This window comes from Triticum aestivum, chromosome 4A (assembly GCF_018294505.1).
Source record: "Triticum aestivum cultivar Chinese Spring chromosome 4A, IWGSC CS RefSeq v2.1, whole genome shotgun sequence".
In the NCBI taxonomy this organism is placed as follows: Eukaryota; Viridiplantae; Streptophyta; class Magnoliopsida; order Poales; family Poaceae; genus Triticum; species Triticum aestivum.
Window position 1 is genome coordinate 676,570,186 of NC_057803.1, and position 12,945 is coordinate 676,583,130.

Below are 12,945 nucleotides of genomic sequence, written 5' to 3' on the forward strand. Positions count from 1 at the left end.
TAATGTTGACCTGTCGTTTGGTTGCCTGTGTTGCACTAGGCGCACATATCACAAGTTGTTTGGTTGCAAGCTACATTCTTGAGTATGATTGGTTTGCTACCAATTTTTGACTTGCCAAATATTGGCAGCTTTATGTGAGATGGACAAGGCAACTTGGTAACCAACCAATTAGTAGCCAATATTTGGCACAGTGCCAAATATTGGCATACCAATTTTTGGCACCAAACCAATTATGGTTAAGGTGTTGTCACCATTTCTCACTAGTGGCGACCTTACCACACATGATCTGAACATAGTTTAAGTCTTAGCTAGGAAAAAATGATGGTTCATCCTACCTACTATGAAATGGCACTACAAATTATTAAGAGCCATATGGTTGAATAGGAGAAAATTCATCGGTTCTAACTAGGTGGAAGTCAATCCCCTTCCTCTTCTGCAGCTGATGTTGTTTCTTCTTCTTCTTCTTCGGCTTCTTCTCCTCTGCCAAAAATTTTGTGGATATTTGTTAAACATTTTTGTGGATATTGTGGATATTGTGCCAAAAATTCAGTAACTCAGAGAAAATGTTCAGTAATTGATGAACATGTTATCAATTTTGTGGATATTTGTTGTATTTTAACGAACACAATTTAAATTTGGATAAACATTTTTTTGTATTTCATGAAGAAATTTTAAATTTATTAAACATTTTAACAAATCCTAACCTAACCATAACTTATATTCTAATATGCAGCCGTGTTTGCAGCTGCTGCAAACCTTTCATCACACACATTGCTGGAGCGATTGATGCATAAATACACGAATTCAGCATAGATTAAACACAATCACTGCACTTGTGGAAATAAAAAGTTACTCCCTCTGTACCAATATATAAATAAGATATTATTATAACCAATATATGATTTGGTCCATCTCGGAGCAAAGAGTAGAGACAAATTGAGCTGAAGTATGACTGCCATAAATCTGAAGATAATACTTTTTTTTTTTGCCAACAGGAGCTCTGAGCCTTTGATGGCAAGCAAAGCATTGTATGCAATGTCTATGAGACTACCCGTATCAGCAAAAACTATTGCAAACCTGCAGACTAGCTATAAGGAGGAAACGGTTCGATATAATTAAGAAGTTTGGACAGAAAAGAGATATGAAAACTACTTCATGGTACAATTAAAGTGGCCTCGACATATTCCTTCAAAAAAAAAGAGGCCTCGACATATAATTGGGAGGATTTAAGTAGACCTTTTTCTTATATACAAATAAGTAAAATAATTCAAAACATTTCACTGGCAGAGGCCGACATGAATACTAGGCAGCTGTCATGACCTCAATACAGCTGGTACTTACGAATTCAAAACAAGCGAACAACGGGATACATGCAGAAGTGACAATAATTGGTTTTGGAGCGCAGCTCACTCCATCTTGAGAAGAGGCCGTCTCGGGTTTGACTGAAGCTGGTAATACACGTTTCTCACGAAGTCGTTCTTGTAGTCGCCCCCCTTGAGCACAACCTCCTTGAGGCTTCCCAGAAATGCTAGCCCAGAAAACAACCAAACACTGGGGGCTTCTTCAATCTGATCGCCGTTGTTTTCTTTTGAAACGGCATCTTCCTCAGGCTGGCCGCAATACTCCAGCAGCTCAAGCTTAGGGGCTGCTCCCTCTTCAAACCCTACGGATTTGAGCTTACCTGGGGAACTCAGCTCCAGCACCATTAGGGTCTGGAATGAGCCCCCGCTGAAACGAAGATGGACTTCTTCACCCTCAAATGACTCTTTCCGCAGATGCAGGAGGGCTAGGTTCGGTAGACTCCCAAGGACTTGTATGGCAGCATCATGGTCCGTTATCCTGGAACTCCGCAGCTTGAGCTTGGCCAGATTTTTTAGCCCACCGTCGATCCATGCCGGCAATTTGACCAGGTTGCCATACAGCTTCAGGCTTCCGAGGTTTTCCGGAGGTGAGGACAGGCCATCCAAGCAGCCAAACAAACCTGGCTTACCCTCCGACTGTGCTAGCAGGCTCTCTAGGCAGCTGAGACTAGCCAGGGCAGAACATAGCTCTCCACTGTTGCTCTCGTCGACGCAGGTCACTCCCAGCTTGCGCAGCCCCGTGAGCCTTGCTATCTCTCGCAGTGCTGCCTTCCTCCTCGAGACGTTCACGACACCCAACGTGTGCAAGGCTTTGAGCCTGTGAATCCCTCTAGGCACCGCTAAGCCGCGTGCACTCCGGCGTGTCAGCTGCATCGGCAGATAGGAGCAGCAGCACGCGGTGCAGACGTCACGCCTGTTGGTGTCCCCGTCGATGCTCATGCACTCCTTCAGAAGTTGTGGCGCACAGCATGCCACGCAGAACCCCGCCAAGGAGGAGGTCAACATGCATAGCTTGTTCCTCATCAGCTTCGGGACCTCATCTGGATATTCTTGATAGACACATTCATCGGTACTCCCAACGCCCCTGGCACGAACATGTTGTAGCTTCCTGAGCTTCATGATGCTCTTTGGTAGCTTGAATATGTTTGTACCTCTGACATCTAGTGTCTGGAGCTGCCTTAGGTTACACAAAGAACCTGGCAGGTGATAAATTCCATGACATCCTCTGAGGGAAAGGTATCTCAAGTGGAAAAGCTTCCCAATGTGCTTGAGATGATGATCAACCAAACCTGAAGTGCCTTCCAAGTCCAGTACCCGCAGCAACCTCATCTTGTCAGAGACGAAGAATGGCCTCCACTTCCCAAAGATTGTTATTGATCGAACACGAGACAGGTCTACTGTACTCTCGAATTCACTCTGGTCTCCTTTCCAGTTCTTGCTTACAGAGAGGTGACGTGTTCTGACTTGGCTATTCAAGGTGCAACCTTGCTCCAATCTGAAAACAAGACTTTCCTCCATTGACTTTGAGATGACGATTTCACGAATGATATCATAGAGTTGGCAAGAGTCAAATTCTTTTTCACCATGCCTTGATAGCCGGGATGGCAGGACCATGCTCCTTCTTATGAGGTCCATGAAGTAGCTCTCTGCTATTTCATAGGAAGACTTGCCACACACCTCTCTTGAGTAGCCCTCTGCAATCCACCGCCACACCAAACGCGTTAGACTAATCTTGTAGTCTTCGGGAAAGATTGCAAGGTACAATAAACAAGCCTTGAGATGATAGGGTAAACCGTCATAGCTTTTGAGGAGGACTGTTCTTATGGTGTCAAGCTCTGCATTCATCTCCAACTCACTACTAAGATTCTCATTCAGTTTTCTCCATTCCGTGGCAGTTTTTGGTTGATTTGCCAAGAAACCAGCTATGGCAATTATTGCAAGAGGAAGACCGTTGCACTTTTTCAAGATTTTTTCTGCTTGTTCAGCCAACTCAGGATACTGCCAATGCAAATATTCAGTTTTCTTGAATACCTGATATTTGTACACACAAACGCTTGTTACTAAAATGCAAACCTACCTATAGTATGATATTATGCAATGTGAATGCAGTAACTAAATTAGTATTGTGCACTATGATTCTAGCACATGATACTATGCATTGTGAGTGGCCAAAGAAAACATAAATGAGTGGAGGCATGAATGAATCAGCATGCGGGGTTCAAAAAGGAATTAGCATTGACAGAGTAGTATAATGTGTACAAGGCACGCATGCAATGATATATGTGGGGGGGAGGGAGAGTATCTTACCAAGGAGGCAAAAAAAAATATGTTATGCTGCAACATAACATGCCAAATGTACTAAGTCCTGTAGGAAACAAACGGATGATGTGCCTAGAACATTAAGGTTGGGAGCAATACATCAGGTCAAGTGTAATAGGTCATTTCCATTGTGCAGTACAGCATCATATACACGATTAGAAGGGACGAGCTACGGCGGAAGAGAGTGAGAGTGAATGTTTTAGCAACTTTTGCATGAAATAAATTAGACAGATTTTTAAGTCATGGTAAATAGTACCATGGTTGATGATAATCCATAGATGAGCCCAGGCTCATCTACTTCCTATTAACAGTAAATTCTACAAAAATTAGGAAACAACTAAAATATCTATAAAAATAAAAAAAATTGGCACCCAAGATGCTCAAGTGTGCTAGGTGTGTGCAAATTTTAGTGGTGAAATGACATTCAACAAGCTCTAGACAAAAATCGGGTCTCCAAAATGCCTTTTTCGAAGTTTCTTTGAGAGCCAATTTGTGTTCTTTTTCTTTTTGCCTGGAGCTCCTCAAATGTCATTTCACAACGAAATTTGCACGCTCCTAGCACACTTGAGCATCTCCGCTGCCAAAAAAAATCATATTTTTTAATCTGTTATATATTTTTTAGTTTATTGTTCATCGCCACACCTGGGCATGAAAACGCCGTCCTCCATGGTTAGTGCAAATTTTAACGAAACAAATGGAAAACTGTCATGACTTGAAGTACCTTTTTTGTGAATAAGACAAGTGCATCCTTCTTATTTAGACCTTTGAGCTTGTATGCATTGAATTGTTTCTTTGAACAATAATTGGCGACAGTCTCTTCTCTTGTGGTGACTATGATTCGACTTGTATTTATCGTATGAGGTAAAATTTCCATTATCATGTCCCAGTCACTGGTAGATGACAAGTTGTCAAGAACAATCAAGCACTTATATTTTGTCAAAAAGAATCCCAGCTCATCCTTCAACATCTCAACTGACCCCTTTGGATGCATTGTGTCATTCACTGCCACCACTAGTTCCATAAGTAAACTCCTAAGGAGCTCCTCATGATTGAAGGGGCTCATGATTGTGAGAAAAGCACGTTTCTCAAATGCAAGACTAAGTTCTTCGCTTTCATAGATATATTTGACTAGAGCAGTTTTCCCCAAACCACGCGTTCCCCACACAGAGATAACCTGAAGGTTTTTGTTCACTGATTGGACTAGTCGGAGGATGTGATATTTTTCTGTCTCCCTCCCAACAACTTCAGATCCCTCCAGAACAGCCGTCATCCACAAGATGCGGCTGAGGCTCCTTCTGACCACATACTGTCCGCCAGCGGCATCTTTAGCTTGAGCTGGTATCTCATAGGGGGTCAACGAAGAGTATGTTCTATTAGTAGTGACAATGGCGGTTGCCTTTGAGCTTGACCCTATATCCATTGAATTTGCTCCACCTTGAGGGCTCTAAACACAAACAAAACAATCATTAGGTATTGTATTTCACTAACTGTACTTTCAGTTTCTCTATCTACAATGAGTATGTAATTGATCTACTTGCAATTTACTTGTCAAAAAAGTCTACTTGCAATTTGAGAGAAGCAATAGTTTGGTCAATCAATAAAATAATTTGAAGTAGAAGACAGTATGTGGCCTTATAAGGCCTTCAGTCCAAAATTAAGGATGTAACATGAATGAGTATTTCGATGGTTTTGTAGCATAAAATATATATTACCTTGTGGTAGAAAACATAGAGAGTTTGATCAGCAGATACTTGCTTAAGCTCTGAGACTCGGCATTTCCGGCCGACGCATAAGCTTGCAACTTCAACTTGTTGTGTGGCCACAATGATACGGTTCCCATTACTATTGGAAGGAAAGTACGTTCTAATCCAGTCCCAATCTTGTATGCTGCACAGGTCGTCAAGAACAATCAGGTAACTCTTCTTATTCACATGCTCATTGAACTGGTCAACCAAATCTTCTTGCTTCATCATCAGCATCTTCTTCAGAACCTCAGACCCTATAGAACTTGCTCTTTCTCGACAACTTCGCCCCTCAGCTGCTAATTCTGGAAAAGAAGAATATCCATAGAACTGCCTCATAATGCTTTGCATGAACACGATCGGGTCGAAAGGATGCGTAAGCTTGATCCAGGCACGGCATTCAAACTTGGCCGAATCATCATACACCTTCCTTATCACGGACGCCTGCCCAAGCACGCCACATGTTCCCCACACCACAATCACTCTAAGATCATTGCTCTGCTCTTTGTTGATGAGTTGGGCGAGATCTACCCTCGGCTTCACGCCACGCCTTGCTTCATCAACATCAAACACTGTAGCACTGGCCTTGATGCCTGCAGAGTACTGGTCAGCGGCCGTGGCCTCGGGCTTCGAGCCAGAGGCAGGGCCCCTGATGAGGTGGTAGCGCAGGTTCCTCTGGCTGACGTCCTCGACCTTGGCTCGAAGGTTTTTCATCTGCACGGCCACATGGCGCCGGTCAAGCAGCGTCGTCAGGATGTGCCACCAGCATGGCGGCTTCTCGAAGCGAACGGCAAAGTCCTGCAGGCAGTCCTCCACATCATAGCCCAGGTCACGGACCTGCTTCACCCAGGTCTTGACCACCTTGTTGTCGTCTCGCTCGTCGTGCGCAGCCATCAGAAAAGACTGCATCATCTCGAGCTCATCCCTGATGAAGGCCTGGTCCCGCTGCACTCCCAGCTGCAGTGCCACCTCCTCTGCAACGGCAGATTGGGCATAGTTAAGAGCTCCGCTCACCACGGACTTGCCCACGCTCAGCACCGTTGCCTCCATTGCACCTCTCTCCTCTCCTGTCCACTTCTGCTGCTTCTTGGGTGGATCTGAGACGATAATACTAAACTGGTAAAATGCTCAGTGTGAATCAAATGTAGTAGTTGTTGTGTACGGATGTATTCATAGGAGCATCCCTCCTTTCCTAAATTCTATAAGTCTTTCCAGAGATTTCAAAAAGGACTACAAACAAAGCAAAATGAGTAAATCTACATTTTAAAATATGTCTATATACATCTGTATGTAGTCCCTATTGGAATCTCTAGAAAGACTTATATTTACGAACAAAGGGAATAGTACAGATGGGGTTGTCGGATCTGGTCGTGCGAATCGAGATGCATGTACTAAATAATCATTTTATTATAAAGCCCTGGCATCTTAAACATCCGGTAGTACATGCTGCTTGCTCACCTACTCCCTCCGTCCTTTAAAGAGTGTACTTCCAACTTTGTTGGAAGGTCTAACTATCTCAATGTTTGACCGAGTTTATGCAAAAATACATCGATGTTCGTGAAACCAAGTAGGTATAAGATGAAAATATATTTTATCATGAATCTAATGCTACTAATTTGATGACATAAATGTTAGTGCATTATTGTATAATTACGGTCAAACATAAAAAGGTTTGACTTTCCAACAAAGTTGGAAGTACACTCTTCAAAGGACGGAGGGAGTACAATGCAGGCAGCCCGCTGGTCTATCAATAATGTAAGTCCAACAGTTGTGTGCATGCATCAGCATAATGGCTAATCGTAATAGAGCGATAGATAATTATGCGAATTCTGATCAAAGATACACTGCCACACACAGGATATAATACACCAATTAGCAGAGATGACATAAAAAACACGCACCACAAACCAAATAAGGTTTATGGTTCAGCAGACCAAGTAAGTGACAAGGAGTCAAGGACTGGGATCCAACGTTGTAACTGGCGGGCAGCCCGACACAGCTGACCACCTCATTTACTAGGATTAATGCGCCACACTGCCCTCTTGTCTTAATGCGCTGCCCCACTACATATTTAGGAGTGCACCTCCCTCTACAGCTGCAGCGAACATGTACAGTTTGCTAATCGGTGTGGACTTTTTAAAATGAATTAGTCTGAACTTTTAACTATGCTAGATCAGATTAGGTATGTCTTCATGTCAGGTCAGGCATGTGCATACACATGATTAATGTTCCTAATTTGCAACTATAAAACCGTTCCTAAATTGCAGTTAATATTTTAAATTTCAGGAATCCATAATTTTCATTTTTAAATATATATCCACCACATAAGATTAAACTAGTCCACCTAGAACAAATAATCAGAGCCCCAAATAGCTATTTTCCTTTTTAGTGTAATTAGTGTGAACTTCTAACTATGCTAGATAAGCTTTGGTCTATCTCCATGCCAGGTCAGGCATGTGCATACACATGATTAATGTTCCTAAATTGCAACTGAAAAATGTTCTTAAATTGCAGTAAATAATTTAAAATTTCAGGAATCCAAGATTTAAATTTTTAAAAATATGTCCACTGCATAAGATTAAACTAGTCCACCTAGAACAAATAATCAGAGCCCCAATAGCTATTTTTCTTTTTTTAGATGAATTAGTATGAACTTTTAACTATGCGAGATCAGCTTAGGTCAATCTCCATGTCAGGTCAGGCATGTGCATACACATGATTAATTTTTCGAAATTGCAACTCAAAAACAATGTTCCTAAATTGAAGCAAATTATTTTAAAATTTCAGGAATCCAAGATTTCAATCTTGAAAAATACTCCCTTTGTAAACTAATATAAGAGCGTTTAGATCACTAAAGTAGTGATCTAAACACTCTTTTATTAGTTTACGGAGGGAGTATGTCCACTACATAAAATTAGACTAGTCCACCTAGAACAAATAATCAGTGCCCCCCAATAGCTATTTTCTTCTTTTTATTATCCACATTTCCCCATCTTCCAGCATGTGATGCGTCCTCACCTATCGCACAATCAGTGTCATGTTATGCTTGTCACGAATTAGCGTGCCTCGGACAAGCCAATCACCATAAGTCTCTCACATGCTGCCGACATTCGCAGTGTCATGTTATGCTTGTCACGAATTAGCGTGCCTCGGACAAGCCAATCACCATAAGTCTCTCACATGCTGCCGACATTCGTTTAATTGTCCGCGTAGATGATTGTAAATGAGTGGGTAGGTCATCATTGCACCCCACAAATAACTAAAGGACAAAGTAGTATGCATACGAATTAAAAGCTTTGAGGCTCACTCCTGCCCGGTATAGAAAAGCGTATTCCAGTGCATTATTAAGCAACATTGTTTGTATAGCAGCAACCACTATATTAATTAGTAATCTAGATGCGAACGCGGACCACTGATATTTCGGCATCACATAGAACCATGTCCAAAAATCCACGTCCGGTGCTAAACTGCTACTAATAACTCGATGACAGTGAGGACACCTCAGCAGGCCTAGCTACATGGGCACACTATTTCAGTGTGAGCAAAGAGAGATGGATGTTGGTTATTACGGATGGAGCTAATTAAGCATAATGACTTCTTGCCACTTTGTTTCAATACTTTACTACTAAGTCTATCAATGTGCATGATTGGATCTAATCCAATAACTAAAGCGACTCTCTTTCCTTTGCCATGTTACAGAGAAGATGGAGACAGCATTTATGAAATGGGTACAGTTGATGTGGAGTGGATGTAAACATGAAACTAAATCAAAACTTTCCTTGCCTTCTCCTACCCATACTCAAATCAAATCAATTCTTACCAAAAATCTAGAATATGGTGGATGTGAGGTATACGTCAGACACGATTGATGTTGAACCACTAGAATATGTATGCCCCGTTGCAGCACAGGGGCAATTAGCTAGTTTGAGTTAAATTCACGATGACATGCTGCAGCGACATCATCTCAGCTTCATCCTTTTGGATGTGGGAGAAGAGAAAACCAGGAGCACCTCAAGTCGGAGCTAATGGTAGACAGGACAGGATGCAGAATTCTCAACTACACACTCGGTTACGAACAAGCTTGCAAGGACTACTTGCCAAGGAACAGGATGAACATTTCTTAGATCCAACAAAACAACCAAATTATATCTAGCAAGATGCTAGAGGAATAGAGTCTTAGATACGATCCATACCTCGACCAGGAAATCACGAAGAAATACAGCAGCCGGCCTGAGGGAGAGAGCAACCAGTGGCTGCTCCCTGAGACGCCTTTGCCTTGGACCTTGCCAGGAACAGGGGAGGAATGTGTTGAGTCAGCACCGACAGAGGGTGGTGAGAATATATGACTAAACCGCAGTCACGGGGAGCGTTCACAGGTCTTCTTTTTTCTCTTAGGGTGGGTGGGTGGGGACGGCAGGAGAAGCTGTTGATAGTGCCTACCAGGTAGGGTAACAGCATGGCCTGTTTGATTGTTCAAACTCAAATGAACCGCACATGCACGCAGCTCTGTTCTCCCACCTGCTCCTCTATGCTAGGCTGGCGCTGGACAGTGAGGGCGGGCTCCGTTCCATGAAGAAACCATAGGAAGAAAGCGCCTCCAATCAACGAGCTCCATCGCAGACCAGCTTCAACAACGTCTGCGAGGACGAGTGTGCAATAAAAAAGAAGAGATTAAGGCAGGTGCTTCGTACTTGCGTGGATAAGAATGTGAGGATGGAGAAATATATGCTTTTCTACCGTGCACGCTAGGTAGCGTATATGGATCCACCCTCCATTGTGTTGTAGATTCCTGTACTTCTTCTTTATTAGTACATAGCAAAACATTAGCTACACTCTAAAACAAGGAAAACCCCGACAAAGCTAGATACAAAAACAGATGATACACTTGTCCTCCAATGCTATGGTAGGTCAGGTCCAATCATCAGGCACAAACATGCAACCATGGACGGTTTTTCCTTTTGGAAAAAGGCTGCAGAGATAAAGTATTGAACATTTCCCTTTCCAATGAGGTTTGGCCATCTCTCTCCTCTTGGTGAGAAATTATTATGCTTATCTCCACTTCTAATAAAGAAAACATGCACTTGTCTTTGCGCTGCCCAAGCATCTTCATGTTTCATCGTGTTCATAGCAGCTACCCATCAAAAATTAATTTATTGTTACGGTGCTACTAGCTTAGTTGATCAATACATATACTTGTCTTTGCCCTGCCCAGGCATCTTCATGTTTCGTCGTGTTCATAGCAGCTACCCATCAAAATTAATTTACTGTTACGGTGCTACTAGCTTAGTTGATCAATACATATACTTGTCTTTGCCCTGCCCAGGCATCTTCATGTTTGGTTGTGTTCTTAGCAGCTACCCATCAAAATTTAGTTTATTGTTACAGTGCTACTAGCTTAGTTGATCAATAGTATATACAGTACTTCGGCTTCTAAAAGGTGCATGCGGTGCCAAAGCAGCTTGGTTCTCTGAACCCTAGTAACATGAATGAGTTTGATGCTTTGTTAACATAGAATATATATCACCTTCCGGTACAAAACAAGAGAGTTTGATCAGTGGGTAATTGCTTAAGCTGTAAGGCTCCGCATTTCTTGGTGATGCATAACCTTGCAACTTCAACTTGCCGTGTGGCCACAATGATCCGGTTCCCATTACCGTTGACAGGAAGGTAAGTTCTGGTCCAGTGCCAATCTTCGATGCTACACAGGACCGACTTTAAGTATCATTGTAATTTATTTTTCAGACGTTAAGAATAAATTAATTTTTGATGGGTAGCTGCTAAGAACACAACCAAACAGGAAGATGCCTGGGCAGGGCAAAGATAAGTATATATATTGATCAACTAAGCTAGTAGCACCCCAACAATAAATTAATTTTTGATGGGTAGCTGCTATGAATACGACGAAACATGAAGATGCTTACAAGTGCATGCTTTTTTTATGGGTACCACAAGTATATATATTCATTGCAATCGGGTAACTCTTGTTATTCACATACTCATTGAACTCGTCAACCAAATCTTCTTGCTTTATCATCAGCATCCTTTTCTTGGCTAAAGATAAACTTCCACAAGAGCACGCTTGTACCGGTCTCTATGGACGCGGGTGTGGCAGTTGAGATTGCTCAACTCCTAGGGTGTCCTGTTTCGACCTTTCCTTGCACATACCTGGGCTTACCGCTGTCTTTGCACAAGATCACACATGGCATGCTGCTTCCAGTTATTCATAGGGTTGACCAGAGACTATCCGGATGGTTGGCTACCTTTCTATCCATGGGCAGCAGGCTCACCCTCATTAACTCTGTTCTCACCGGCATTCCGAGCTACTTCATGTCATGCTTTCCATGGCCCAAAGAATCCATCCAAGCTCTAGACAGTGTGCTGCGAGCTTTCTTCTGGCAAGGCAAAAACAAGGTCAAAGGGGGTCATTGCCTCGTGGCTTGGGACAAAGTCAATCTTCCCCGAGCAAATGGAGGCCTGGGCATCAGGAACTTGCAAGCACATAATCAGGCTATGCTATGCAAATTCGCCACTAATATCCTGCAGCACTCTGAGGTCCCATGCTATCAATGGTTCGCCATGCAGTATTGCAAGAGTGCTGTGCCTCACGGTGCTGGCAGCAGAGACACGGCCATGTGGAGAGGGTTTAAAGAGTGCATTCCTATGGTGATCAACTCATCGCGCTGTGTGCTGGGCTCTGGAGATTTAATATCCTTTTGGCATGATAAATGGCTTCAGGTTGGCAGGTTGAAGCAGGTCTTCCCGGTGCTTTTCTCCTTTGCCGAAGACCAACCTGCTCTGTCCGGTCACAGTTTAGCCAGGGCTCATGGGAAGTGCAGCTTCATCCAAACTTAACCCAGACGGCCACAACAGAGTTAGCTGCCCTCCTTGTCTTTCTCCAGGAGGTAGCCCCTGATGATACAGCTGAGGATGGTCGTTTTCCGTCAGTAACAGGGCAATACATGAGCACCAGTTATTTCTACCAGTTACTCACTTTCAGAGGAATGCAATGCGCAGCAGCACCCTGGGTGTGGGTTTCGTTAATTCCTCTCAAACATAGAACCTTCCTTTGGCTAGCTTTCCGAGGGAGGCTCAACACCAGGGACAATATGCTCACGAAAAACTGGGTCGCCATTGCTCCGTTCGCTGACTGTGACACCTGCCCTGCGTTGGAAAGCATTGGCCACATTGTGTTGCATTGCAGGGCAGCTTCTATTTTATGGAGCGTTTTGGGGCTGGGCCCTTTGGCGCATGCATCATCCGACATCCTCTCTTTTGTCGAAGCTGCTGACAGGCAGCTGCACTGCAGGCGCATATGGAAGGTGCTGTTCGCTGCTTGCGCTGTCACTTCTTGGCATGCCCGCAACGATCGAGTTTTTCATTCAAAGATATGGTCTGAGGCATATACCAAGTTTTATGTGGCTGATCTCCTTCAGTTATGGAGCCACAGGGCGAGTAAACAGCAAGACAAGTCAGATCTTCTCTATTGGGGTACTATGTTTACTGGCTAATCCGCAGATCTGCTG

General features: G+C 43.3%; 1 protein-coding gene across 1 annotated transcript; it reads right to left on the reverse strand.

The window, feature by feature from the left end:
* Positions 1-1,170: 1,170 nt before the first annotated feature.
* LOC123088057 (disease resistance protein Pik-2-like) lies at positions 1,171-9,759 on the reverse strand. The gene is made up of 4 exons (XM_044510206.1): positions 9,616-9,759; positions 5,393-6,519; positions 4,402-5,124; positions 1,171-3,392 (listed from the first exon to the last, which is right to left on the reverse strand). The coding sequence occupies exons 2-4, from the start codon at positions 6,470-6,472 to the stop codon at positions 1,407-1,409; spliced, it is 3,789 nt and encodes a 1,262-aa protein (XP_044366141.1). The 5' UTR covers positions 6,473-6,519; positions 9,616-9,759; the 3' UTR covers positions 1,171-1,406.
* Between the last annotated feature and the right edge of the window lie 3,186 nt (positions 9,760-12,945).